At 42.9% G+C, this 26,112-nt stretch overlaps 1 protein-coding gene across 3 annotated transcripts in view; it reads left to right on the plus strand.

The window, feature by feature from the left end:
- OTOL1 (otolin 1) overlaps nucleotides 1–24,310 on the plus strand; it is a 60,258-nt gene extending 35,948 nt beyond the window's left edge. Inside the window, exons 3-9 of one of the 3 annotated variants that reach the window (XM_064516575.1) lie at nucleotides 7,764–7,849; nucleotides 8,335–8,698; nucleotides 9,737–9,835; nucleotides 17,862–18,221; nucleotides 19,713–19,802; nucleotides 20,692–20,763; nucleotides 20,951–24,310. In XM_064516575.1, the coding sequence (XP_064372645.1) occupies nucleotides 17,870–18,221; nucleotides 19,713–19,802; nucleotides 20,692–20,763; nucleotides 20,951–21,849 (1,413 nt within the window). In that variant the 5' untranslated portion in view covers nucleotides 7,764–7,849; nucleotides 8,335–8,698; nucleotides 9,737–9,835; nucleotides 17,862–17,869 and the 3' untranslated portion in view covers nucleotides 21,850–24,310. The remainder of the gene's footprint in view (nucleotides 1–7,763; nucleotides 7,850–8,334; nucleotides 8,699–9,736; nucleotides 9,836–17,861; nucleotides 18,222–19,712; nucleotides 19,803–20,691; nucleotides 20,764–20,950) is intronic. The other 2 variants (XM_026105759.2, XM_064516576.1) reach the window with 2 other exon arrangements.
- The last annotated feature ends 1,802 nt before the right edge of the window (nucleotides 24,311–26,112 follow it).

A 26,112-nucleotide genomic window follows, 5' to 3' on the forward strand; every position in this document is an offset into this window, starting at 1 on the left:
GCAAGCATTTGTGGGTGATTACATCTACACCAGGTTCAGCTGCAGCCAGAAAGCCACATCTGTTTGCAGCCTCCATTTTGGGGATTAGTGTTAGTGCAAAGGTACCTGTGAGGTATGAAAGACTGTGCTGGGTGCTAGCCAGACTCTGGCTGGTGGGAGGGGAGGCAGCAGCGAGTGGGTCTGGCGTGTCTGCCCTCTCTGTGAGCCTGGCTGGGGTGCACTTCCTTTGGACTTTGTTCAGGAGCAGATCCATGGTTGAGTGTAAGAAATGATATTGTACAGGAAACTGCTGGTATGTAACACACAGCTAAATCATGATTCATTGTATGTAGCCTGTTACTTGTTCTCTTAAGTGTATCGTTCATAACTTGTGTTCTGGATAGATAGGTAATTCTGCCTATAAACTGGCTGGAGGAGAGGGGCTAGGTGAAACTCAGAGATCAAGTACAGCAAGTAATTAGAAGGTAAAGGATTAATCAGCTTTGAGTACAAGGGTTGGGCAGGATCTGTAAGCCTGCATGAGTCAGATCTCCACATCATTTTCTTTCTGCACCTGATGTGTCCCTTCTGCAATATTAAATTGCTACAGCTAGTTTAATAGTCTGTACAACCAAGTGTGTCATCTCATAGCATGATTTTAATCTCTTTCATGACTTAAGATCTGCGTGCATCCATACCTGCCTCTTTACTCAGATATCAGATATGAATATTTGTGCTTATAGATGAAAAATTCCTCTTTCTGTAAATATTTATGGAAAGTTTATGGCTTCCATTGACATTCCTACTTGTTAGAAAACTTATTTATTAGAGCATTTGTAGAAGACAAAGAGAAGAGGACTAGGAGTGAGTGTGAATAAAATCAATGACGTTTTTGGATGAATGTTCACAACTAGATTGAATTATTGCAGAAGTCTTTCTTTTTCCTAGCAGAGTGGCTCATCTGTGAGACCTTGATTTCTCTTAGGCAGACCTGCTAAAGCTGCAGCCACAAGCTTCTGTAAATCTAAGACGTAAGTCGTTCTCCTTCCCACATCTGCTGGGTGACCTGTACGATTACCTAACTTTGTTTAGTGGGTGGGCAGCAGCCTGTGGCGGCAGTGGTGGTGAATAAGTGACCTGCTCGTAGAACTGGCTCTATTCAGGGGCCTCCTAAATGCAGAGTTGCACTAAGAAGCCAGTGCTTTATAGTTGCTGGGAACAGTCGCCCACTGAAGAGCAGCGCCAGCCAGTTTGGCAGTTTCTCTGGGTTGCACCCAGGCGGTGGAGAAAGCCTACACCTTCTTTTTAGAGCCACGCAATTCCGTTCACTATCTCTTTTATCTCTCCATGCTCTTTCACAATATTATAAGAATATGGCCAACTATCTAGTTAGTCCTAATCATTCTGATACTGGTTTTGCGTGGGAAATTTTCTTAGAATGAGCAGCTTTCTTATTAAGATATTATTTTTGTCTCCAACATACTTAGACCATACAGATTCAGTGTTTATTTCTGCTCTCAACAGAAACAAATTTTAAAAGTCTCTCTCCTCTGATTATTGGCATATGCCTGATATGTGGTGATGGATTTGTTTATTAATCATATATACTTCAAAAAATTGATTTTAGCCTAGCTGCTGTTGGTAAATTATCCCTGCAGAAATGTTTGTTGTTCGCTGTTGTGCTTGGCCTGAACAGAGCAGGATGCACAGCACGATGTCCTGGATCTGTAAGGTGATGGGGGCTTAGGGCTGGATGCTTGGGCTCTGTCTTTGCATGGCGTGGGCCATAAAACCATCCTGGGCAGGGTCATTCGGAGCTCTTGGGGCATCCTGTTGTGCCAAGCCTCTGACTTAAACTGTGGTTCTCCACAATTTCTGAATCTGCTAGTGCTATCCTTCTCCATCCCATGTTCTGCCCTTCAAATCCCTGTTTCCTCACAGCTGCACCTGCCAGTGTGGAAATCCCGTTCTTTGTCTTTCAGTTCTGTTCGTAAAATATGCTACATTTCACCATGAGACTTTGCCATATGGCAAGGCTTCTCACTGCATTTGAAAATGCAAATGGGCTCTGTTGCCTCTTGGCAAACAACAGGTAGTGCCTTAGAAATCCTTCCCAGAAGCATATTTTGCTCCCCTTTCCAAGGCCTGCTCTGATAGTTACTCTCATTCTACCCCAATCAGGAGATCTAAAAAATTTAGTGATGTATGTTATCCCTATATTCTTTCAGAGACTCCTGCTGCTGCTGAATGAGGTGCAGAGAAGGAGGTGTAGAGACTTGTGTCGTGGTTCCTCTTAGGGGATCTTGAGGGGAAATTGGGGGAAAATGATGGGTGGCTGTCCATGTGGGAGTGGAAATCAGCAGAGCATGAGATACCTGTCCCCATGAAAATCTGATCTGAAATTTAACACTGAACTTGTAATAATCAATAAGAGTGTCCTCGATTTCCATCCTGTGCCTTTCAGGCATCCTGGGGTATATCAGCTTCTGACAAATGAGATTTTTCAAATGAAATATTTTGGAATCAGCAAAAAAAGCACAGCATTTGCGGACATCTGCTCAGCTCAGTGCTAGTACACAGGAATTAGCGTCATTGTATCCTGTAGCATGGACAGTTTGGGTGTTTGGGTGTGGAGTCACTGGTGTTTAAAGTCAGTGGAGTCCTTCCAGTAACCTGAGCCTCAGACTGTGATATCTGACTTACACCGCCTCTGTGCGCTGTTAAACAGAGAGTTGTCTTTCTGGGATAGTTAATTCTCACCTTGCACTGTCATTACACCTCTCTTCCAAAGAAATCGTTGGGAATCTTTCATCTAACTTCAGTTTTGATCCCAACTGCCTTACATCTAAATTGTATGTCACAAAAACCCAACAATTCTTTCCCCCCGTTGCTTTTTAAAATTGTAAATACTATAAACTCCTGACAAGTTGCGAGCCCGACGCACATCACAGACAATTTTGCTTCAAGATTTTCTTGTTGCTTCAGGATTTTATGGCTGCAGCATGTAAAAAGCCTGCACGCTAACAGACTCTTAAGTGGTGTAATCTTGCTTTATTACAAAACATGTACTTGTCAGAACAAAGAAGTTTGGGCTAAAAGAAAGGAAATATTTCCATTTCCTTATTTCCCAGGGGTGTTAAAACCTGCAATAACCTGCAAAGGAGCTAGTGTGACTGGCTGTCAGCATTATGCCATAGAGGAGCAGGACAAGAATCTCTGAATTAAATTTGGTGCTGTGGAGATCTGTAAATCCATTGTCTTATAAGATAGTTATTAGCTTGGATAGTTTCAGACTGACTGAATTTCATGATATTAAAATATATAATGATTACAGTGTTCATTATGGAATAATAAGCTTAGGACAAAAGCTTTCTCTATGGCAAAGTGCTTTGCATTGGACAACCATGTCCGACAGCGAGACATTGCCATCTCTTGGGCAGGTGCAGCCTGACCAGCCCTGGGCACAAAACAGCTGAAAGACAGTGCCTGCGTATAGACTTTGTTTAAAAAGTATAATAATTCAAAGCAAGTCCAGCCTTTAAGAGGAGTTAATGAATAGTGGCATGGAGAAGAGCTTTGAGAGTGTGACTGTGCGTTACCTCCCTTGCATGGGGAAAGATCACTTGGTGTTTGTGGGAATACATGGTTGGAAAGGGTCGACTGTTGTTGAGACCAGTATCCAGAGATTTTAGTCAATGCTATTCATATATTTACTAAGCTCCATCTTAACACCAATTAGAGTACGGTCCAGCTCAGAAACATGGTTTGTTATCGCTTTGTGTAAACTTCATCGTACTTAGATATTCCAAGCCATGACTCAGGTTCTCTCAAATTGCAAGACTGTTTTTGAGGCAAAAGAATATTAATATAATTACATTCAGGATTACTGTCATTTATCTCATACAGTTTGAGCCTTTGCAACATAAGGCTTGGAACTGACTTTTTAAAAATAAAATCTGCAATTTTCTGCAGTCACAGAATTCCAAGAGGTTGAGCCTTAAAAATACTAAATATCCTAAGACTTATGGCAGAACTATGAGGGTTGGCCTTGGTTCCTTGGCACTACATCTCCCATAGTAAAAAGAAGAGGTGTAGGCATAAACTCCTGATTTTAATTAAAATATGTCCTTCAGAAGGGAAAATGGCAGGTGTATGGTGATAGACCTTCTGTGATTGGTGAAATAATTAGATGAAAACTGATAATACTGGGCTCAATCAACAGTGCTGGAATAAAGAATCTTAAATAACACCACCTGCCCTCGGCTGATTAATCGGATGCGGCTGTGTCAGTAATCCTGGCATATACCTTCTGTAAACATCGCCTGCACTCATTCCAAAATCCTCTTAAACTCGGCTTGGCTGAGTGGCAAGTTTTATTTGTCTGTGGAAACTTATGGAAACTTTTTGCATGAAAATAGTTGCACCTGATCCAAGTGCACTAACTGCTGTATGGGCAAATATTTCTTCCCTACAAAAATATTGTGGAATTTTAAAAGTATGAATATTAGAATATGATTTTTAATACAATGACTCTTCACAATACTTGGCCAGGTTTGGGGCTTTAGATGTTTGGCCTTTATGGGCCTGTAGGGTTTGTGCAAAAGTAAGAAACGGCCTGTTTCCTTAAAGAGCTGCAAATACTAAAGACAGGGAAGAGATCTGAACTGCTTTCCAGTGATGTGTACATGGGGATGGCTTGCTGCTTTTAACTGGGAAGTGGAGGAGGTAGAAAAGAAGCAAATTAGAGACCGTTAACAAATTCCACTAGTTCTTGGCCTTCATTCTTGCACTGAAATGGATTTGTTTTCATTCAGGGTTACTTTCCTCAGTTAGACCTGACCCATGTTTCATGAGGCACAGTGGTATGGTAGCCCTCTTTGTGGGCCTAGTCTTATTCACATCTCACCATTTTTAGTCATTATAATAGGAAAAATGTAACCATATGATATTAAATCACTTTCTGAAGAAATTTTACCACTTATCTTCTATTTCAAGGGCATTAACATTTAATCTACCTTTTTCTTGATTGCTGAGAAGCACAGTATTATATCTGCTTTCATAAATGTAGTTTCGTATTCTCAAATCTACGTGCGTCGGCTCATTTCAGATCTGTTTCTGAATGTACCTGAAAAAGACATCATTCAACAGGGATAAACTGGTCCCTTGAGTCACTTATAATCAGGAAAGGTGTAGTGAAGTGAAGACTAAAGAAAAGAGCCATGTCTACAAATCTGTGATTTCTACTGCCTAGTATCAGAGAAATAAATGATATAAACTCCTCCTTTTCAGGAGGTAATGGAAATAGTGCTGTTAATTTTCAGTTTTCATGGGACTTGGTTATGACTGCAGAATTAATGGTGGGAGACAGATACCTATTCATACCTAAAATGGGGTATGAGATATTAGTGACACTTCCTCACAAAAAAACCCCTGCAGAACAAAAATCAATTAAAAAAGACAGGCTAAGACAGTAATATATGGCTATTGTTCTTTCTCTCACAGTCATGCTATACCTGTTATTCAAATAATGAATTTGGTGACATTGATACTGTTATTTTTAAATGTACAGCTTTCTATATATTGCATGTGAATGAATGTATTAAATCTGTGCCCTCCGTCAAGAGACTGGCACGAGTCTCTGTCTAAAGAATATTTAGGAAACGGGTAGAAGTGCTGTAGCCTCTCGCTGCACCTAAGATGGACCGCTACAGGGTGGGTACAGCCACAGCCTGTCTGGCACCATGCGAACGGCTGGCCGTGCAGGCCAGGAGCCAGCAGAGCTGATGCCGGCGGAGGGTGAGTGCTGGAACAAAACGGCTTTGCCATGACGGCACGTGCCCCTGAAAACTGTGGGACTGCGTACGGGGCGGGATGAGTGGGACAGCAAGCAAATGCTTTAATGGGGCACACCAAAAAAAAAAATTAGAGACAATATAAAATTGATAGTGCACTGTCTATTCTTTGAGTTCAATGATATTCCAGCAGAAAAGTTCCAAGAAAGAGTCATGTGTGTATATATAAATGCATATATAATATATGTATATAAACACACACACTTCAGTACCTAAATGCATTATCTCTGTAACAACTCCTGTTTCCCAGAAGTCTAAATTTTAGCCTAAATTTTGAAAAGATTTTTGCACAGTACAATACATACCATCTATCAAACACACGTTTGGCTTGCTTCTTAAAGGCTCTATCATCTCCCCAAAACACTAGTAGCAGTAGCAGTTTTCTGGCTATATTCTTGTTCTAAACACAGTTATGATTAAAATACATTGTTGTAACATAAAATTATGCTAAATGCTCTTTAATAGAAACCATTGTAATATCAGTATTTTTGGACAGGAAGGTGTATTCTGTGTGTTCTTGTGTAATGAAACAGAGGGCAGGCAGTGGGCGAGTACTTACTGAGGAGAAATACCTCTGCAGAAGAGCTCCGCTAGCAGAAAAGCAGTCCAGCGAAATCTGTTTTCCCAGTTGGGCCGTTTCCTTTAGCCGTGCAGAGCAGAGGGAAAAGATGGTCTCGTGTTGCTCTCTAGTGGCACAAACCATGTCTGCAGGGCTCGGAAAAGGGGCTGTGAAGGGAGCCGGCTCTGCCGAAGGGTGGAAGCCAGGCTGGCTGTCATGGTCGTCCTGGGGAGATGTAGGAGGAAAAGGTGCTGCAGGTCCCCTCCTAAGGGGGGGGGGGGGTGTCCCCCTCTCCTCCTGCACCAGAGGGATGTTTTCTCCTGGTGCTGCTCCCGGTCATCATAACAGCTCCAGTGAAGAACCACCCTGTCCCTCAGCAGCCCTGCCCATAACCTTCAAAATAGGAAACAAGAGAGAGTCAGTGACTGTGCGCTTGTGTTTCCTCTGTGTAGGGCTCCAGGACAGGTGTGGCAGCAGTGTATGTCTTTGTCCTACGTCCACCTTCAGCTTCATTTCGTGCTCTTCCAGCCTCAACTGCTCCTTTCTGAAGCTGTGTCACAGCAGAAAGTCCTCCCGAGGCCCAGGGAGAGGATGGTATCTTGGAGGATGCCGTGGGGATCTCCTTCTGTGTGAAGGTCTTCTGCCTCCTGTCCAAGGAGCCCCTTTTGGGCTAACCGGTCTGCTGAACCACAGGGGACAGTTTTCCCTGCATGTGCTATTTCAAACTTGCCAATCCTGTCTCCTTGTTGTATCTCCATGAACACGCTTTGGTTTTGGAGTTGCACCCATCGGAAAGGGTCCTGGCCTCTGGAAATTCTCCTGCAACTTCAGTTAAAGTTGGCTGTTCATGTAAAATTCCCTTGGCAGTTTCTCTCTTTGCCAAAATATTATCCAAGATATAATTTTTGAGTCTATATTGTGAGTAGTTTTAAAAAGTAAACTAAAGCTCAAGAATGTTCATAGAAGTTAATGTGTGTATGTGTGGATTTTTTTTTTAAACTAGATTTATTCACAGGCAAATATTTAGCTTGAGAGAAATAAATATTGTGCATTAGTTAGATATCCATTTAAGCATAATCAATTATAAATTTGGATAAATCAAACTGCTAGTTTGTAATATGCTATACGCATTATGTACTTCCTTTGGAATTATTTTCATCAGCACTTTACCTCATAGGTAATAGGCATTGGGTGTAATCATAGGTTTGCGATGTTAAACATCAGAAAAGAGATTTCAAAGAAAAAATGTAATATCCAGGGAGCTGCAATAACACAACTATTTTTCTGTGCATCCTCTAAATAATTATACTGGAGATCTTTTTGTGCATCTTTATTTACAGTATAATAGATGTAGTATTTGTTCTTCATTTTAGTATATAATCCTGTGAATTCAGCATTCTTCTCCGCATTTGTGGAAGAGAAGGAAGTTTCTGTATTAGCAGATATTCTTCAGGGTAAGGTACTTGCACTCAGTTATGATCAGGTATGTCTTCACTACTTCTTTTGTAAGGAATCTTTTTGCAGAGAAAGTATTTGCTCTTGGAGCATCTAGACAGGTCCCATTAATACCAGGAATGGTGGGGAAAGTGTGTGCGTACCAAACCCAGACTCTTCAGGTCTGACCTACTGTGGGCTTACTGCAAATAAATTCCTCAACTTCATCTACAATCTCTGAAATGTTTTGAGCAATTGCTGTATTTTTGTAAGGCAAATTGGTGTCCTGGGCAGCAGCTCCAGCGCTCCTGGGTGTGGGCGGCTTGGGAACAGCTGCTTGTGCAGGGAAACGTGCTGCTCTCCAGCCCGCTTGCTGCAAATCCCACAGATGCCTTTCCACTAAAAGACGGTACTAGAGAAAAAGAAGGAAACAACACCACCTTAATCCCACTACTCGCTATTAGCAAAGGCACTGCAATTAATGATTCTTCTGTTTCCTTTTCCTTAAAGGCACTGAAGGAAAACGGGGCGCAACAGAGAAGCAGGTTTCTGTGACGTTCCTGGGCCTGAAGGGCAACAGGGAGACCAGGGCGAGAAAGGGAAGCCAGGAAACTTTATCGGGAGCGTCAAGCCGAGCGTGCCGGTGGCCGTGGAGGCAGTGGCGGGAGCGGTGTGCGGGGCGCCTCCTGGACGGACCTTTCCCCGTCGGCCTTGGGGCTCCATGGCCCGGCAGCGTGGGAGCGTGCTCGCTTGCGGTACAGCCCGGCCTTTCCGAAAGGGCTTCCACAAGCAGCCCGTTCTACCAACGCCGGCGATCCAGCGCCGTGAGCTGCAGCAGCTCGTTTGCTGTAATTCTAGCCTCTTGCATAAATAAGTATGTTCTGGTATTTTAAATATGCATTTAGGGACTCTTAGAGTGATTGATTCAATAGAATGTAATAGGTATTGTGAAGTTCTTAAAGTCTTTAAATAACTCCCTAAATGCTTATTTATGTGAAACCATAGCTTTCGGATCTTTCTAGCCATTATACTTTAAAGTGCAATAAATCCGTATTTAGGTGTAACTACACAGCCGTCCTGCGGACATGGAAAATAAGAAACAACCTAGGCTTGTGGGGTATACTGTCATAGACTGATGCAGTTGTTTTGCTGATTTTATTTTCCCCTTGGTTATTTGAATCTTAATAACACCAAATGAAATTATACTGATTTTAGAGGTATGTTATTTTATTCCTTTGCATCCAGTGAAAACCCCTATGGCAGTATTGTTTTAAAGATGAGCATTTAATAACCCTACATGAGCAGTAGCTTATTTTTCCAGATAAATAACCTGTTTGATTTCTTTTTTTCTTTTCTTTTCTTTTCTTTTTTTTTTTTACACCACACCGTATTTAAAGTTCTCATCAAGACAGAAGGCCTCAAAATATTTTAAACTGAAAACAGAACAACTGTAAAGACAGAATCTGAAGTATTAAACTTTTTTTTTTTGCATTTTTAAGTTTTATTTCTCTCAAGCCTTTAATGCATGATTCCTTCTTTAACAAAAAATGCAAACTATGATCCTAAATACGCCCCTCACCCTCCAGTTTCCAGATGACTGTCCTGCCACCCAGGGCAGGGTTGCTGTCCATGGCGTCTGACTACTAGCAGCCCAAGATGGAAAAAGGTTCTAATCTTTTAATACATCTATTGCAAAAACATCATGTATGGCTAATGTTTTACTAATCATACATTGTGTAGAAAAATTTGACATTATTTAAGTAAAAATATAATTTGATGGCCAGTGAACACTCTGCTATGGAACTGTATTCTGTTTTTTTTTATTCTGAGTGACGAATATGTGTGTATGAGTGTGTGTATTGTATATATGTGTATATATATATTACATATTAAAAAAATATTTTTTTGGTAGGTAAGCCAGGATATGTTGGGAAGAGAGGAATACAAGGATGCCCAGGAGGACCTGGACAGCAAGGACTGAAGGGGAAAAAGGGTGCTTAGGGACCCAGAGGTGAGCCAGGACTTCCCTGTCGGAGAGGAGGACAAAGTTTACCTTGGTGGAAATGAAGCATAAAATGTGGAATTGGGGCTGTTTGTAGCCAGCACCAGAGGCGCTGGCACTGCAGATGTCCCCAGGGTGCTGCAGGTGCCTGGCTGGGGGCTGTGGCTCCCCCCAAAGCTGGTCCCAAGGGTGACCTGCACGGGGTGGCGCAGCGTGGTGGGGGGCTGCCAGCCAGGCACCCGCAGCACCCAGGGGACGTCTCTGACAAACTCGGCCCTGGGTTTTGAAACCTTCTCCAAACGGCCTGATCGCTGATGGCACCGCCGAGTCCGTGCTTCCCGGGATGCCAGAGTAGGGCCTCAGCGCTCAGAAAGGCTGCGTTTCTGCTTTCATTTAGCACTCCCGAGGTCCCCTGCCCCTTAGCGGCATTTAGGAGCCTGCAGCATACTGAGTGTATGAAAGGGGAGGAGAAAAAAAAAGTGGTATCTCTGTTTGATTAAATTATCTGTCCCACATGGAAGTTTTTCCTCCCCTAATAAACAGCCTACAGAAAATTATCATATCAGTCTGTTTGCTGTTTAGCTTACTTGTTTTGTCGTAATGGAGAAAGGAAACAACATATTTCAAACTTCCAGAAACTAAAATTAGTGGGGGGAGGGAAGAGGGGCTCTGCTAAGAGACCTGCTAAATTATTGCAGGAAATCTTGTGAGAAGTGTTAATTGTTTTTCACACGGAAGTGTTAATTTCCTTTTAACACCTTTAATCCAGCTCAAATTGAATTTAATTCCATTTTTTCCCTCTACGAAAATATGTGAATATTCTCTTCTCCAGCCTACCTTCTTGATATTTTGGCATTAAGATTTTAAAGTATATATTATTACAAACCAGGCTTAGCATATGCTGCTCAAGTTTTCACTATTTCCTCCTTTTTTCTATTTCCATAGCAGCTTTTTAGTTTATCTGTCTACCTTGCATCTGTAAGTATACATTTTCTGTTTTCACTTGCAAACAAATGGAAGTGAAACCCTCTGGGAGGTGCTCTTTGTATCTCCTTTGTTGGTCTCATTTAAAAAATATCCCACTAATTTCATACAAAATATATTTATAAAGCGCATTGTGTCTCCCTGTGTATAAAGTGTCAGTCGAAACAAGGATCCTGCAAGCAGAAGGTTACTGTGGCTGTGCTGAGTTCAGCACTGGCGTGGATGACAAGGAAGCGAGAACTGAGGCTTCCTCTTGAAGTCCTCCTTTTTTCCTTTGTCTCTAATAATTATGGGGAGCAGAGATTATGGTTATAAGTATTAGCAAGGGAAAAATTGGTTCGGTAAATTGTGTTTACAATGTTGGGCTTTTTATCTTACAAAAGAAGCATACTTTTTTGCACGTGTGTTACTCGTCACCCAACCACATAAATAACAAGCGATTCTGGACTGGTTTGCCCTGCTTTGGGTCCTCGTTGCACTGCCCAGTGTACCAGATTAAAAAAAGAGCAAGCTGTCTTTCCACTCTACATAAAAGAGGAGTCTGTTCAGATATTAGTGATGAAGTAAATGCACAGTTTTTCAAAGTTAATAGACTCTATAGATGCAGACTGTCTACTAATTACAGTGGAGGCTGCTTCTCTGAGGTGCTGACTAGACTGGGGTAACTCAAGTAGAGCAGGGCGGATGCTGCACGCGTGGGGAAGTGGGTTTTTGCTGGTTAAAGGCTCCTCTGGGGTCATAACGGACTTCCATACGTTTGTTTTCGCCAAGCCCCTGAGGGGCTTTTGGTGACCCAGCCAGCAGCAGAAGGGCTTGCAGCCCTTGCTTACCATGGCTGACGGATGCCTTTAGAAATCACTAGCATAGTACTAGCTGTGTTTACAAATCTCAGTCAAAAACATTCATCTTCAAATATGCAAGGCTAGGAGTATCTTTGAAATATACTTCAAAGGCTTTTTAATGGCCTGCATGCATCATTTATATCAGAAATATAGAGACTCTAGACTCCTTGAATAAACAAAGTGATTAATCTAGTGTTAAATCTTAATTTACGCTCTCAACCTATGAGCAGTTTCCAAACTGCTTCTGTAACTCAATAAGTACTGTTTAATTTAAAAAGCTGCAGTTGTCTCGTAATCGAATACTATTCCAGACTGCTTTGCAGCTACTATTCAAGCTATTCAAGAAAGTACAGTAACCAAGGCTTGAAGCTGTATTTCTTGCTTTAGCTTTAGTGTATCACAAAAATGGCATTAAATCAGGGTCCATGAAACAGTAGCTCTGGTGAATACAGAGGCAACATTGTAAAATGCAGTAATCTTGGTTAAAAAAGAAGTTGCCCTGTTGAGTAGCTTATTTTGCCACTGACAAGTCTTGATTTTAAACCAATACAAGGATTTTATTACGACCAAGTTGATTGCCTTTTCAGATATGTAGCTAGTGATGTGGTAAGGCCTGATGCTGCAGTCCTTTATTCGTGTAAGTGATTCAGTGGTTAATAGCTTGGTGAGAGTAAAGTTTGCAATATTATCCTATAATAATTCACTGATGAGGGTTAAATCAAAGAAACATATTAAAAAGTGAACAATGTGACCATGAGGATCTTTTAGATTACGCTATAGACTAATTCCTAAGAGCAGCCTAGAAAGAACTTAGAACATTTTCTGTTTTACTATAAAATATATTAGTTACGTGTTTTATCTTAGTTATATGTTTTATGTTATGTCTTATTTATAAAAAGCTAGAAGTCATTATAACTTTTTCTCCTTCTAGCAACTTATATTGTGTGAGAAAGACAGTAACAAGTAAATACAATCTTTTTCTAAGCTATTTAAAGTAAAAGGTAACTGCTAGCACTCAAAAAATAATTAAACCCTTTGATTCAAGTACACACTGTCATTATAATACAGATGATTAAATGAATGCATGCAACTTCAGTTCTAATTGTGCATGCAAATTACCATTTTTGTAACAACTTGCATTTTAAGAAATCTGATGCATTTCATTTGGCTTACAGTTGTAGAATGAGAAAGTATTAGTTCAAGTAATTTTCCTCCCTAATCCAGTAATTTCACTGCTCTGGAAATACTGCAAAACAGCCTTCTGTTTTTGGCTTTAACATTTTTATTGGTTCCTCTCTACAGAATAATACAGTGATTAGAGAGGTTGAAAGATGTGGTGTATTATAAGGCCACCAATCACACCTGCCTCCCCTTCCCTGGACAACCTTGCTTTCCTATGTGACCTTGCCAGACTGCAAGAACAGAACACAAGTGAGGATGTGAAGCCAGGATAGGTCTGCATAACCTGCAGCTGCATCTGTTCCCTCTGTGTCTGTTACAAAACTGTCTGTGATTCCATCATCACTTAATATTTTCTCCCTCCCTGAGCTGCAGCTCTTAGGGAGCACGGCTCATTCTCACACAGGGCGTAAGACAACCATGGTTTTGCTTAGAGTCGTTGCAGGGTGCTAACCTGGCCAGCTGTCAGCAATCGGCAGTGCTTTGATCTAGGAGGTCCCCAGCTGTTTTCTTCCTCCTCGGCTGTACTAGTGTGAATCAGTTGCTTCCGTGAGAACTGAGTGGAGATGCTGTAAATTTATACCAGTGTGCCTGCGAATCGAGTGTAGTCCTTGATTTAGGTCTAACCCGTAGGCTGGTGTTGATGCCATTTATCTGCAGTTTATATGGGTGCTTCCACTAGCTTGTCAGAAACTTAACTGCTGAAGGCACAAAGATTTTTAATTTCAGTTTAAAATATTATGTCTGATTAAAAATGATTATTACTTTTTTAAGAAAAGAACTGTTCTCGAATTCAGGATCTGTCTTCTGTTTTCAATGGTATTAATGAGCATTAGCGAGGTTATATTGTAGAAGCCGTGAGGAGTGCATGTCCTACGCAGGGCTAGAGCATCTTGCTACAAAATTCCTAATTGATTTCTTTGGAACAGCATGAAAAACTGGTGAATCAATCTAGCCTGGTATGCTTAGTAATAGACTTTCCTTAATCAGACTTTTATTGCTGAAAGCTGTAGACTATTGTGCAGGAAAAGGTAGTTTTGCAGTTACAAATAAATCAAGGAGGATTACAATTCCCAGTGCTTACATTAAAGGAGAATTGATTGTTTTCTTCAGCCTGCCTGAAACAAGCAGGCTTTCTTGTCTGGCCACTGCGCTTTGAATGTACTGGTATGTAGTAAATTCAGACCGATTGAATGAGATGGTTTTCTTGCTCATATTTCACGAAGACAAGGAAATGAAAGGCAGCCTCACATTACTGCATTTCATCCTGCACTCTGAACTGGGTTGTGAAACCCACGAATAAATGATGGCCCATTTTAACGTCATTGGGGAAGGAAATGAGTGCACTGCGATTGCTTGGAAAGCCACGAAGAAAATCAATTAGCCTATTAAATCCAGAGGGTTATTGGTTCAAATAAGATCTAGAAGAACGCTGTAGCAACCTTCCTCATGCCGGTCATTCCTATCCCACGTCTGCATCGTGTTGGGCTGCGTGGCGCCGTGTCGTGGCTGGGAGTTGAATGAGAAGTGATACCGCCTTCCCCGTGCTCAGACGCTCTCACATCTCTGCCCTCTCACGCTGCCCATGGGGCGAGTGCCAAGGCCACGGGACACTTTTCCATATTTATAGAGAAGTCGAGGGCTGAGCATTCCCCAGGGTCACACAGCACTGCAGGGCAAGCGGAGGCCAAAATGCTCTGGAGACTCACATTGAGTGTTGGGGGAAGAGCCAAGAAAGACCCATGTGGAGAGCAGAGCTGCAGCCTGGGGAAAGCATTTGAATCTGCTCGGGTTTCACGGCCACCTTGGCTCCTTTCCGGAGGCTTTGCCAATCCCACCTGCCCTGCGCACAATGCATTCTCTCATTGGCCACAATAGCAATAATTGCACAAATAAAATAGATTCTTGCTGAAAATAAGGTTGTTTTTTTCAAAGCACCATTGAGGGCAGGTAGTCCTGATAGCGGGAACGTTTATAAGGTAGGAGATGACACATGTTCACTTTATCTTCAGTCTGGATTTTTGCAATAATGTCATAGAATTTAAGACACAATGGCAGTATGATTTATCTGAAGAAAAGCTACTGTCTTTAATGTATGTATAGCTGCATGAGGACTAATTCTTCCACCCATAAATAAGAGTTTGAAATAATTAAATGACAAAAAGTGACAAAAATCATCTCCTTGCTATTTAAAGTTGGGAGATTGGAGTTAAACTTCTGCTGTGAACTCGAATATCTGAAAACTGTAATTTTAAGGACCATACCAAAGAACAACTCTATTATTGCAATATTATTGTGGGACACATATGAACAATTAGTGGACATTTAGATCCAATTCAATACAGTAGTGCTGAACTAGATGTCACTGCAGCAAAGTTTAATCGTTCGTATTTTTTGCCCACTGTGAATAATCTTTTCTAGTGGGGATATTCAAATGTGTGATTTTATAGTTGCTGGTGGTAATCCAATATAGTGAAAAACCAAAACATTTCACTTAATTAAAATTTATTTATATATTTAAAAATAACTATTTAAGGAACAGTTTCGTCCATTGTAAGGAAGGTCTGTCTGATGATTCCTTGCTCTGAGCAATTTATTTTCTAAACAGACTGGTAAGGTATAACTTTTTTATTAATCATGTTTTACCTGTATTTGATGACAATCCATCAATTTGACTATGTAACTGGTGCATATGTACTTTTAGAACTAGTTGCAGAAATGGTTTGTGGCAGTAAAACTTCGAAATGGTTTTGATTTGAAAACTGATTTACCATTTCCCTATAAAATTACTAGGTCTCTAAAGTAGCAATTTAACCTTTTCTTGCAGTGCAGTTGGTACTTAATGAACTTGTACTTCATAACCTTCTGCAAATTATTGGCTTCTTTAGAAAGTAATGATAAAATCAGATGCCCTCCTGGCACTGTCTGCCTGACACGAGTCCCACATCTGCTCTCCAAGGGTGGGCAGCAGGATGTGCTGGAGGGGAAGGCACAAAAAAACTACAGGAACATCTGAAAGCCTGTCTATGCTGGCATTTCTGTCTGACCTCCCAGGCCTACGTGTCAGCTTATGGTCTGAAATATGAAAACACACACCTCTTCTGAAGCTCTGGAGGTGAAATCCTGGCCTCTCTGAAGGCAAGAGCAGTTGTGTCCTTCAACACAGCTGGTATTTCATGCTGTGCATTTTTAATCTTTATTATACAAAAGGGTCTGAAGTAATGCCTGAATTAACTAACCTAGTCAGCTTCACTAAAATACTTGCAGGTCTGACCAGGCAGAAGTCAGCATATTGAGGACCAAAGTAATTATAATTTCTACATCTCTTTGTAGTAGTTACATCTATAAAAGCATCCTGGAGATGGAGGGTGGTCCTTACAGATATCCATCTGCTCTTTCACTCTGTCCCTGTGCTGGCCGCAGGAAGGAGCTCACAGCTCCTGCGCCGCTGTGCTGCTCTGGCAGCCCCCAGGAGCGATGTGCCAGAGGGAACGCTCCTGCCTTCCCGTCTGGTTGCTGGCTTTTAGCATTTTAAAGTTATGGGTTTTCCAGAGCTTCCAGCCAAGCGTTTAAATTGATGTTCTGCTCTAATGAGCCCCACAGGCCATTGCTTTGCAGGTTGCGCGAGCCACAGTGCATGTATGCTGCCAGGGCTTGTTCTTAGCCACCCCGGTACGAGTAGCAAGGGTGTCCTGTGAGAGGAAGGGGCTTTTTCCATCTTGCACTACGCTGTCACTAGCATCTGCCAAACAGGAAGCCTCTGTCCTGGTCCTGGCTGGTGCCAGCCTTGCTGCTTTCGAGGTATGCGTATTAGCAGCAGCTCTGTGGTTCAGTTTAATACTGGAATTTGAAAATACCTGAAAAAATCTGGCCAGACCTCCTTTTGCCCTCTGGATGGCAAGAACACTAAGTGTTCCTCCTGGTGATGTTTTAACATAATGAACTGCCTTAGCTGCTATAGAAAGGTTGTATTACAGGTTCAGCAAGAAAGGAAGTCTTTTCCATTCGTATTTACAGGTCAACACACTGGTTAAAAAGAGGAACAAAGATGCTTTATCTGATAAGTCATCTGAGAGGCATCATCTGTTCTATAGGAAAAAATGTGTAATTCTTACCTTGTTGTTTCTTCCTGCTCCAGCTAAATTAACTCTTTAAAAAGAAAAAAAATTGGACCTGAAAATTTACACTAAAAGAATATGCAAGTCCAGGAAATGCTACTGACTCTAAAACATTTATATCAGGAATTTTGGAATACTTAATGTTTAATTTTATTTCCCTTTACTCTAGTAGAACAAAGCTTTTGGTTTGTTTGCTTCATGTTTGATTCTGAGATTGTTACTGAACTATCCCAGGTCATACACTTGGGAGGACCTTCCTTGAGCAGCACTGTGTATCTTGACCGCCCGTGCTCGTGCCAGGTGGGACTGGATGCAGTGCTCTTGGATACAAGGCAAACCGAGGCTCGAGCCTGTCTTTCTCCTCCTCGGGAAGGGACTGATCCTGTAAAATCTCAGTCAGTCCCTTGAAAACTTCTGACGTCAGCTGGAGCACTTCCAACAGAAGTCAGCCAGGGCGCTCAGGCGGCAAACATGTAGGCCCACGCTCAGTATCCGGGTGACTGTGCAGGGAGTTAGCTTGCTAACTTTGCTTCACTTTCCCTATAAAAGCAAGGCTCTGTAGCGCACTCGGTTGGGCAGGTGCCGATACATGCCAGGCACTTCTCTGGCACGTCTTCCAGACCGGGCGCAGGCAGAAGGGCCTCTGCACACAGGCTAGCTATCGCGAGCGTGGCCGTGTGCTTCTCAAGCTAAAAGGAAACCAGGCTAAATGGGAAAAGGCTCTTTCAGACTTTTCTGTTTGTATGTCAGCGTGGTTGTTGTGGATTAAAAAATAAAAGCAAAATAAAAGGGACGCAATGAAAAGTGCAAGAAAAGAGATAGTGAATGCGGCATAAATGGGCTTTGTGGGGAACATGCAAACGCAAGCAGTGTTCTGCCATGATTTACGACTGTGTTCACCTTTCCCTATAGCTGCTAAAATGTGGAGCTCACCATGGCCTGTCTCTGCATTTGTAATGCTGGCGGTTACAGCTGCGTGCACAGAAGCAAAAGTGACCCCAGCTGTGAAGTACACGAAGATAAAGCCGCCACAACTGGAGGGGGCCAGGGCCTTGCCCACCTCTGCTGTCCCCCTCGTGGGAAAAGGCCCCTTTCTGGAGGCACCAGGCAGAGCCAAGTTACCCACCCTGAGCGCTGCCGCCCACGCAGCCACCACACTGTTCCCGTTTGAAAACTTCACGCTTGATGCAGCCGATTTCTTCTTCAATTGCTGCGATTGCTGTCCGCCTGCGCCAGGTCACAAGGGGGACCAGGGAGAGCAAGGCCTTCCAGGTAGGGGATGGCTTTCCCACAGCTCCCAAGAGGATGTGGCTGCTGACGGGTATAAAGTAGACCAACAGTTTTCCTCACGTGTCTTGAAGAAATGATTTAGCAGGAAGGTGCGGGCGCGCACGAAGGCCACTGGCATGATGTGGGAGTGCGGGCACCCTGTCCTGCCGCCCTCTGCGCCTCTCGCCCCTGCTCTGGTGTTTTGCCTTCTGACGGTTGCAGGTTGCTTTCAATTCAACCACGGTTTCATGACCCTCAAAACTACCTGAAAGCAGTTTTGTATCTTTTCTGAAAGCTTATGATAAAAGCCTCTTTTTCTGAGATTTCTTTTTTTCTTGGAAAATGTTAAATGCAAACATAATTTTGACTTCAAATTTTAAAATAGTCATTTGTTTTCGTAAGACGCTCTGTATATAGCATCTAAATTTATAAGATATACATACATTTACAGTAGTAAAACAGACAAAGTGTATCTATGGAAGGCCTGATTCTAACACTGTTATAATGAGTAGTGCATTAATCTGCAAATGTTTGCTTTAATAGCACTAACATTGGAGATAGAAACTATTCAGCTGAGGAAGCACGGTAAAATTGTGATTTTTTTTTTTTTTTTTTAATACAGTGTACTTGAGGGATTTTCATTTTCCATAGTTCAAGAGGGATGGGCTAATGGAAGTTATCTCAGCTGCAGAGTTTACACTCACATGTCTCCTGTGCACTGATGGAAAAATTTTCATGTCAACTGGCTGGTGTTGTGACAATTCAAACTGCCAAACTCTGCTCCTGGCTGTGCCCCAGGAGTCTCTAGATTCCCACGTCGATGAAAAATTATAAAAATTGAAGCTACCTTGCTTGCCTTTCAAACCATTCCTTATGTAGCACAGAGCTTTCTGCCAGACTCCACATTTACTTTTTTTTTTTTTTTTTTTTTTTTTTTTTTTTTTAAGGCAAGGAGCAATTACAAAGCTATAGGAGCTCCTTAGATGCATTCAAATGTTTAAGACAGATTACTTCTGATGTTTTAGGCATGTCTGAGCTCCTATGGCTCTGAGGCAGCTGGAAGTTAGTTTTAAAAAACCTTTAAGTACAGCCAACAGCTAAATGCAAAATTGTAAGACTTGGGCACTGCAAGAGCTGAAAGGCAAAAGTTCAGGCGCTAACTGCCTGGTGGGAGGATCTGTGAGCGCAGCCCTCATTAATCTCGGCGTGGCCTGGGTGGCGTTTCCCCTGCAGCCCTTCCCTCTTGCCCTGCTGCAGGGTGGCAGCCACAGCAGCCATGGCGCGTGGGGCACAGGCCAGCGCCCTTCTGCCTCCTGCTCTCTTCACCTCAGTTGTGCGATACCACATAAACTAGGCAGCTCTTTCCAGGGTAACAGAAACACGGTCTGTCTTACAGGCACCTCTTCGTGCCATATTGTTTAGTTACTTCCAAGAATTTTCTTTATAAAGTTACTCCTTTGAGTCACTAAAATAATTTTGTTAATGTGATCACAGGTCCTAAAGGAGAGAAGGGAGATGCTGGTCTTCGAGGTCCACCAGGAATGCCAGGACCTCAAGGTCCAAAAGGCTCTAAAGGAGAAAGAGGTAAAGCAGACTAGCTGCTGACTTTGAAAACAGATGTTGTTGTCCTCATCTGATACTGCAGAGTTACAGGTTAAATTATTTTACAAAGTAAACAAAATGTGCTGACACCTTGCAAGATTCAGCTGGCATTAATAGAGTGGAAGTAACTCAGATGCTGGTAGAGTATGTCCAGGCAGCATACGAATGGATGTTCATAAAGATCTCATCCAAAGCTCCTTGTTCTGAATGGGAATTTTTAAACTGACTTCAAAATTTGCTTTGGATCAGAAAAAGTAGAAAAAAATATCGTGGAAGCTACACACAGATATAGAAGCTACTTTTCAATCCCACTATCTCAGCCAGAATGGTTGCAGCTAAGCTGAGAGCAATAATTAGCCGTTAGCAGTAACTTGGAGGAAATGCTGCTTTTTGGGCTCAGAGCAGCTCCATCCGGCTATCACACACCGCTGATATGAGCTTGCCGTTGTCTCTAGTCACAGAGAAACAGAAAACTGATAACCTAAATAACTGTGCGATGTGCTGCACCCTTTTCAGGTGTGCTAGTACGGTGTCTTAGGCTTTGGTGTCACTGCTTGAACGAGACTTTTGGCAATCCATGCACGACAAGCACAGAGCCGTCGTCTTCTCCATCTTGCCGTTAAGCAGCACCAATTTCCCTCCCAGCCAGGCGCTTAGAGTCAGAAATCTAACATTGGGGTGACCTGCAGTTTGCTGTGTGATGGCGCTTGTGCTGTGTGATTTTTGGCTAAGGTTTCTGAAGGAACTTCTTGAAGAATAACTGCTCAGATTTGTAGAGACACACGCAAAATGGTACTACCCATATTCTGTATAATGATTACCATGCTTCAGATAGAATCACTAATAGCATGTTAATGGTAAAATGTCCTAGGTGGCAAAGGGGAACAAGGCGAACGGGGAGCAAATGGCATGCCAGGATATCCAGGCAAACCTGGAGTACAAGGTATGTACCACGGGGTGCAGGAAAAGCTGGGAATATTGCATAGGTATTTCCCTTTGCTCTTGGTGATGCCTCCATCTCCAAAGCAATACAACACTAACGGTGCCCTCTGCCCTGGGGGTTTTAATCTCTGTTTGTTTTCTGTTCCCCCCCCCCACTAAACTGCCTTTTGCCTTTGTCCTTTTTCTAGGTGAAGCTGGAGCCAAAGGCAATAAGGGCAGCTATGGCCTCCCTGGACTGAAGGGCCAAAAGGGGAGCAAAGGGGACACTTGTGAGAATGGGACCAAAGGAGCCAAGGGAGATCAGGGGGATCCTGGGGCCCCGGGGCTGGGTGGAGAACGTGGGGACAAAGGGGAAAAGGGAGACATCGGGGAGAAGGGGTATTGCGGGGAGCCGGGAGGGAGAGGGGAGAAGGGCGAGAGGGGGGAAGGTGGGACGAAGGGAGAAAAAGGCAGCAAAGGAGAGACAGGGGTTGAGGGCGTCCATGGGATGGATGGAAAACAGGGCGAAAAGGGCGAGCAGGGAAGCAAGGGTGAAAAAGGGGACCTGGGACCTGCCGGCATGATGGGACCCTCAGGGCCCAAGGGAGACGCTGGCAGCCGAGGGGGCAGAGGGGCTCCTGGCAAGAAAGGCTCACGGGGGCCGAAAGGCACCAGAGGCGACAGCGTGAAGCTCCCGCGATCGGCGTTCAGCGCCGGCTTGTCTAAGCCCTTCCCTCCGCCCAACGTCCCCATCAGATTCGACAAGGTTTTGTACAACGACCAGGAGGATTATAACCCTTCCACCGGGAAATTCAACTGCAGCGTGCCTGGGGCATACGTCTTCGCTTACCACCTGACGGTGAGAGGGCGGCCGGCCCGCGTGAGCCTCGTGGCCCAGAGCCGGCGGGTGGCGAAGGCCCGCGAGACGCTCTACGGCCAAGAAATCGATCAGGCGTCGTTCCTGACGGTGCTGAGGCTGAGCGCGGGCGACCAGGTGTGGCTGGAGGTGGCGCGGGACTGGAACGGGCTCTACGTCAGTGCTGAGGACGACAGCGTCTTCACAGGGTTTCTTTTGTACCCCGATGACGTTTCCGAGATCCTGCTATAGATTTAAAGGGTAAACCTGTTACGAAGGCATGTCTTTCCCTCCACCTTTGAGTAGAGAGAAGTGAAGTATCAGTTAGTGACTGCGTTTGGTATTGGTTTAGTGGTGAGGTTTCCTGATCTTTTAACAAAAATGCTTCTATTTGTAAGAAATTGATTAATTTTAATTAGCAGCTCTGATTTTAGCTAACAGTCCTGAGCAGATGGGTGATATCTAAGATGGCAAACTACTGCACAAATGCCAGCAGGAATGGCATGGGGAAGGGGAGCCTCAACAGATTTCGCATCACAGACTTAAGGTTTGTAACCAACCTGTTCAGATTACATCCTGAAATTCATTATCCTACTTAAATTTTAACCAAAGATCCTGTGATCTTTGCATGGTCAAAATCCCTGTGGCAATCCGTACTGGTAACCATTAGAAAGTCATGGTTTTGATACAAATTGTAGGGTTTGATTTATAGAGCTTAGTCCGACACGAACAGGAGCAGTAGGTTTCTTCAAATCATGTGAAAAGATTCAGAAGTATTTTCTCACTGAATCAGTATTACGTCGTACTTTAGACTTGGTCACGCATTACATAAAAGTTTGTCTAAGACAGGATTAAAACTGATCAGCTTAAAAAAATCCATCTATTGACCAAATTGTTTTTGTCCTTGGGAGATTTAAATATATTTGAAACTTTCAAAAGTAACTGAAAGAGATGCATAACCTACCTTATCAAGCGGCATAGAAACCCCTGGTTTCCGAGCCACTGATGGTAGAATTGAAGCTGCTGGAGTTGACCTGATGGTGACAGAGGAAAAGCAGCTCGAGAGGAGCCTTTGGCGCCCAGGCGAGTCCCAGGGCTCTGTGCCCGCTGAGCACATGTAGAGGCGTGTTTCGAAAAAGCTGTTTTACCAAAATGGAGCTGAATCTTGTGAAATAAAAGTATGCACTCAAGTCATCTCTGGATGTCAGATTGGATGTATTTCCTTATTAGTATAAAAACCTGTGCCTTGTGGGGCAGCTCTGGAGCACGGAGAGCCTCGGGTAGGCTGCGCCTGTGCCGTTTTCCTGCTTATTTGATGAATGCTGGGTCAGCCCCTAACATGGACACTGCGAATTGGGCTAGCATTCTTACTGCTCTCAGTTTTTTTTGCTTAAATTGCCATCGTGCTTTCCATACCTTATTTAAATACCATCATAAATCATGTTCTTAATATCCAAGTTTCTAATATTTTTATATATGTGTGTATATATATATATAGAGAGAGGAAGAGAAAATTAACACCAGAGGACTTCTGTAAAATTTTAAGATAAAAACAAGCCAATTTTAAAAGACTGACGCTATCTGTCAGTAAATGTAAAGGGTTTTCAACTCGTCAGCTTCATAGCCCTATCTCGGTATCAGCAATTGAAATATAAGATGTCTTGGCTTTGTCAAATAGTTGGTACTTAATTCAGTACTTAATCTGAGTTAGTTCCTCTGTGGCTCAAATTCAGAGTACCAAGTAGATAAAAGATGCAGATTTCAGTTTATGAATTCTCTGGCAGCTGTTAAATATTGAGGAAAAACAACAAGTTATAATAATAATTTTGGATTCCTGCTGTCACAACACCCTTAATTCTTTTGTTGTGCCTTCACGCTGCTTCACATATGGTCCCTGTAACAGATGGTGGTATATGGACATCTGACTAGTAATTTTCTGTTCTCCTACTGAAGTTTCTCATACTTTTTGAATAAATAATCTCTGTGGATGTTCTTAAGAAAACAATGCACAAAATCTGGAGTCTCTCAAGAATCTGCTCAGATCTAATCCTCTCCATAAATTGCTTGGTCCTCCATGGAAAAGAGGAGCTGGTAATGCTGTGCAGACTGGAAGGGAGCAGGATTCACTTGTAAATGAATCATTGTCTGGGCTGGCTCCGAAAGGTTTTAATTGGAAGCAAAAAGAGCTGCTGCTTCCTTACAAAAGTCCCTGGGTATAATATACCCGTGGAAGGGAGAGCCAGATTAGGAGTCCCTGGACTGCTTAAATCCTGCGGAGGTGCTCTGAGAGCAGATTAATAGGAGCAGCTGAGCACAATTTATGCTGCACAAAGAGCCCAGGCCGGCAGACCCCGGGGAAGGACAGCGGGACGCTCGCGGACGCAGCTGCAGCCATTTGTGAACCCCCCGTAATGGATACGGCAAGGCTGTGACTGCAGTCTGCCAAAGCTACTGTGTAAAGGACATTTTTTATCATTAACTTAACACCGCTGTAATGGATTTCTGCATGAATCCCATTCTGGGAAAGGACAGAAGCGAGCAGGACAGGCTGCTGAAATAATGTACAGCTCCTTCACGTGCCTAAGTATCTCAGGGGCAATAACGTTGTCAGTGGTACTTTTAGTTTAATTTAAAGGGCATTCACATGTACTCAGTATTTATTTTGAAAGCACTCTGTTTTTTTCAGATTTAATTAAAATACGTTAAAAAAGTATCTTGCAAAGTTTAGTCTGTGTTAAGCACTGTGAGGGGTGATTTAGAAAAATATGAAATGCTCCTTCATAGAGAAGGAGTTATCTTTATCTAATAATGTCTGGAAAACACTGCTTCTCTACATTATTGATTTTTCTACTTCAGTCTCTTGGTCAAACCATGTGCTGTTTGTCAGTCCAAGTACCTTTAATCGGATCAGTCTACAGCTGGGTTCATAAATTGCCCCAAATTAGTCAAAAATTTCAAGGCAAACAAATGCCCACGCCTCCTCTGTCTACAAGCCGAGCCTCATGGGGCTGACATCTCTGTAGTCTCTTTCTGTCTTTTAAAGGCCATATGAAACTTTCCTGCTCTAAGGGTTTCAGAGCTTTAAACACAGCAGATCTGTAGGAGGGCTGAAATGAAAGAAACGTGCAGAGCTGCTGTCCTGCCGAGCGCGACATGCTGCAAACCAGCAGCGCTTGGCAGGTCTGCCTCCACCTGCCGCCGCGCCAGGCTTCCCCCTTCCCTGCCCGCTCCCGGCAGCCTCCACGCGCCGCTTCGCCTGGAAAGCTCCAAGCAAAGCCGCTTTCCGCTGCAAAGTGCCAGTTTTGCTGCAGCAACTTTTAGCAGCTTTTTACACGGCTTTCATTTTTCGTGCCATGTCAGGATAACTGTGAATCAACTGACTGAGGATGTACTTCGTCTCATTATGTACCATCGCTACAGATGCCAAAATATTTTTTTCATTTCACTTCTACTTAGTACAGTTTGATTTTGTAAGACTAAGTATCTCCTGTTTGTATTATAATGAAGCCGGCTGACACTGTTACAAGAGAAAATAAATGCTTGGTGCACTAATCAGAAGAGCACCTGTTTTCAGTAACTAAGAAAAATTATTCTGGGCTGACATAAAGCCGTAAAAGGCAGCTGTTTCCTTCATAAGGATGTTTAAGGCTGAATCTAGAAAAAGATTTGGTTGCCTTGCTAGCAAAAACAAACCAGCACCCTGAGTTAGACAACCAAGTTCTCTGCATGAAAGCTGGGAAGAGCTAGGGATACCCGGCCAGGAAATGGAGCCCTGGTCCGTCCCGGGACGAAGGCACCTGCCGAGCTCGGCGTGCAGCGTTGGCACAGTGCGAGGGAGCGAGGGGCAGCGGCCGGGGCTCGGGATTCCTAAGTTTTGAAAACACAACGCGATAATCCTGCTTGAGGGAGTTCAGCTGACATATGCCTCATTTTTTCATAGGCAGCTGAAACTTTACTTATGACTTCACTTGTGGAAGAAATCTCTCTTGAAAGAAAAAAAACCCTTTCAATGTGAATTAAAATGGATTATGGTGTGATTGCTTTCAGTTATCTAGTGTGTTTGTAAAATGCTGGCGCTTCTTAATAGGGGATATTTATCAAGCGGTGTGTAGGCTGGTACTGTTTTCTTGATATAGCTGCCATTATTTATTCACAGTAAAAGCACTGTCACAGCTTTATATGCCCTATCTGCAAAGCTGTACCTTGGAGACTAGAGGTTCAGAAATATTGCTTGAGATTGTTTCAGAGTGGCACAATACCGCACAACACAATGATTTAATTTCAAAATGAAATGTGTTTACTGTTGCCAAGTATTATAGGGTCTAGTCTAACAAGAACTATGGCCTTCTCCAGAGGCGCCTGAATTTAGATGTCTATCTTATATGTTGCAAAGTCGATTTTGGGGTAAACATGAATCACTTCTTGCATTCTAATTTTTTTTTCCCTTGGAGTTGCCCTTGATTTTATACTAATCAAAAAACTAATCCTTCTAGAGCAGGAGTTTTCCATCTTAAA

Source organism: Dromaius novaehollandiae, chromosome 9, assembly GCF_036370855.1.
Source record: "Dromaius novaehollandiae isolate bDroNov1 chromosome 9, bDroNov1.hap1, whole genome shotgun sequence".
Taxonomy (NCBI): domain Eukaryota; kingdom Metazoa; phylum Chordata; class Aves; order Casuariiformes; family Dromaiidae; genus Dromaius; species Dromaius novaehollandiae.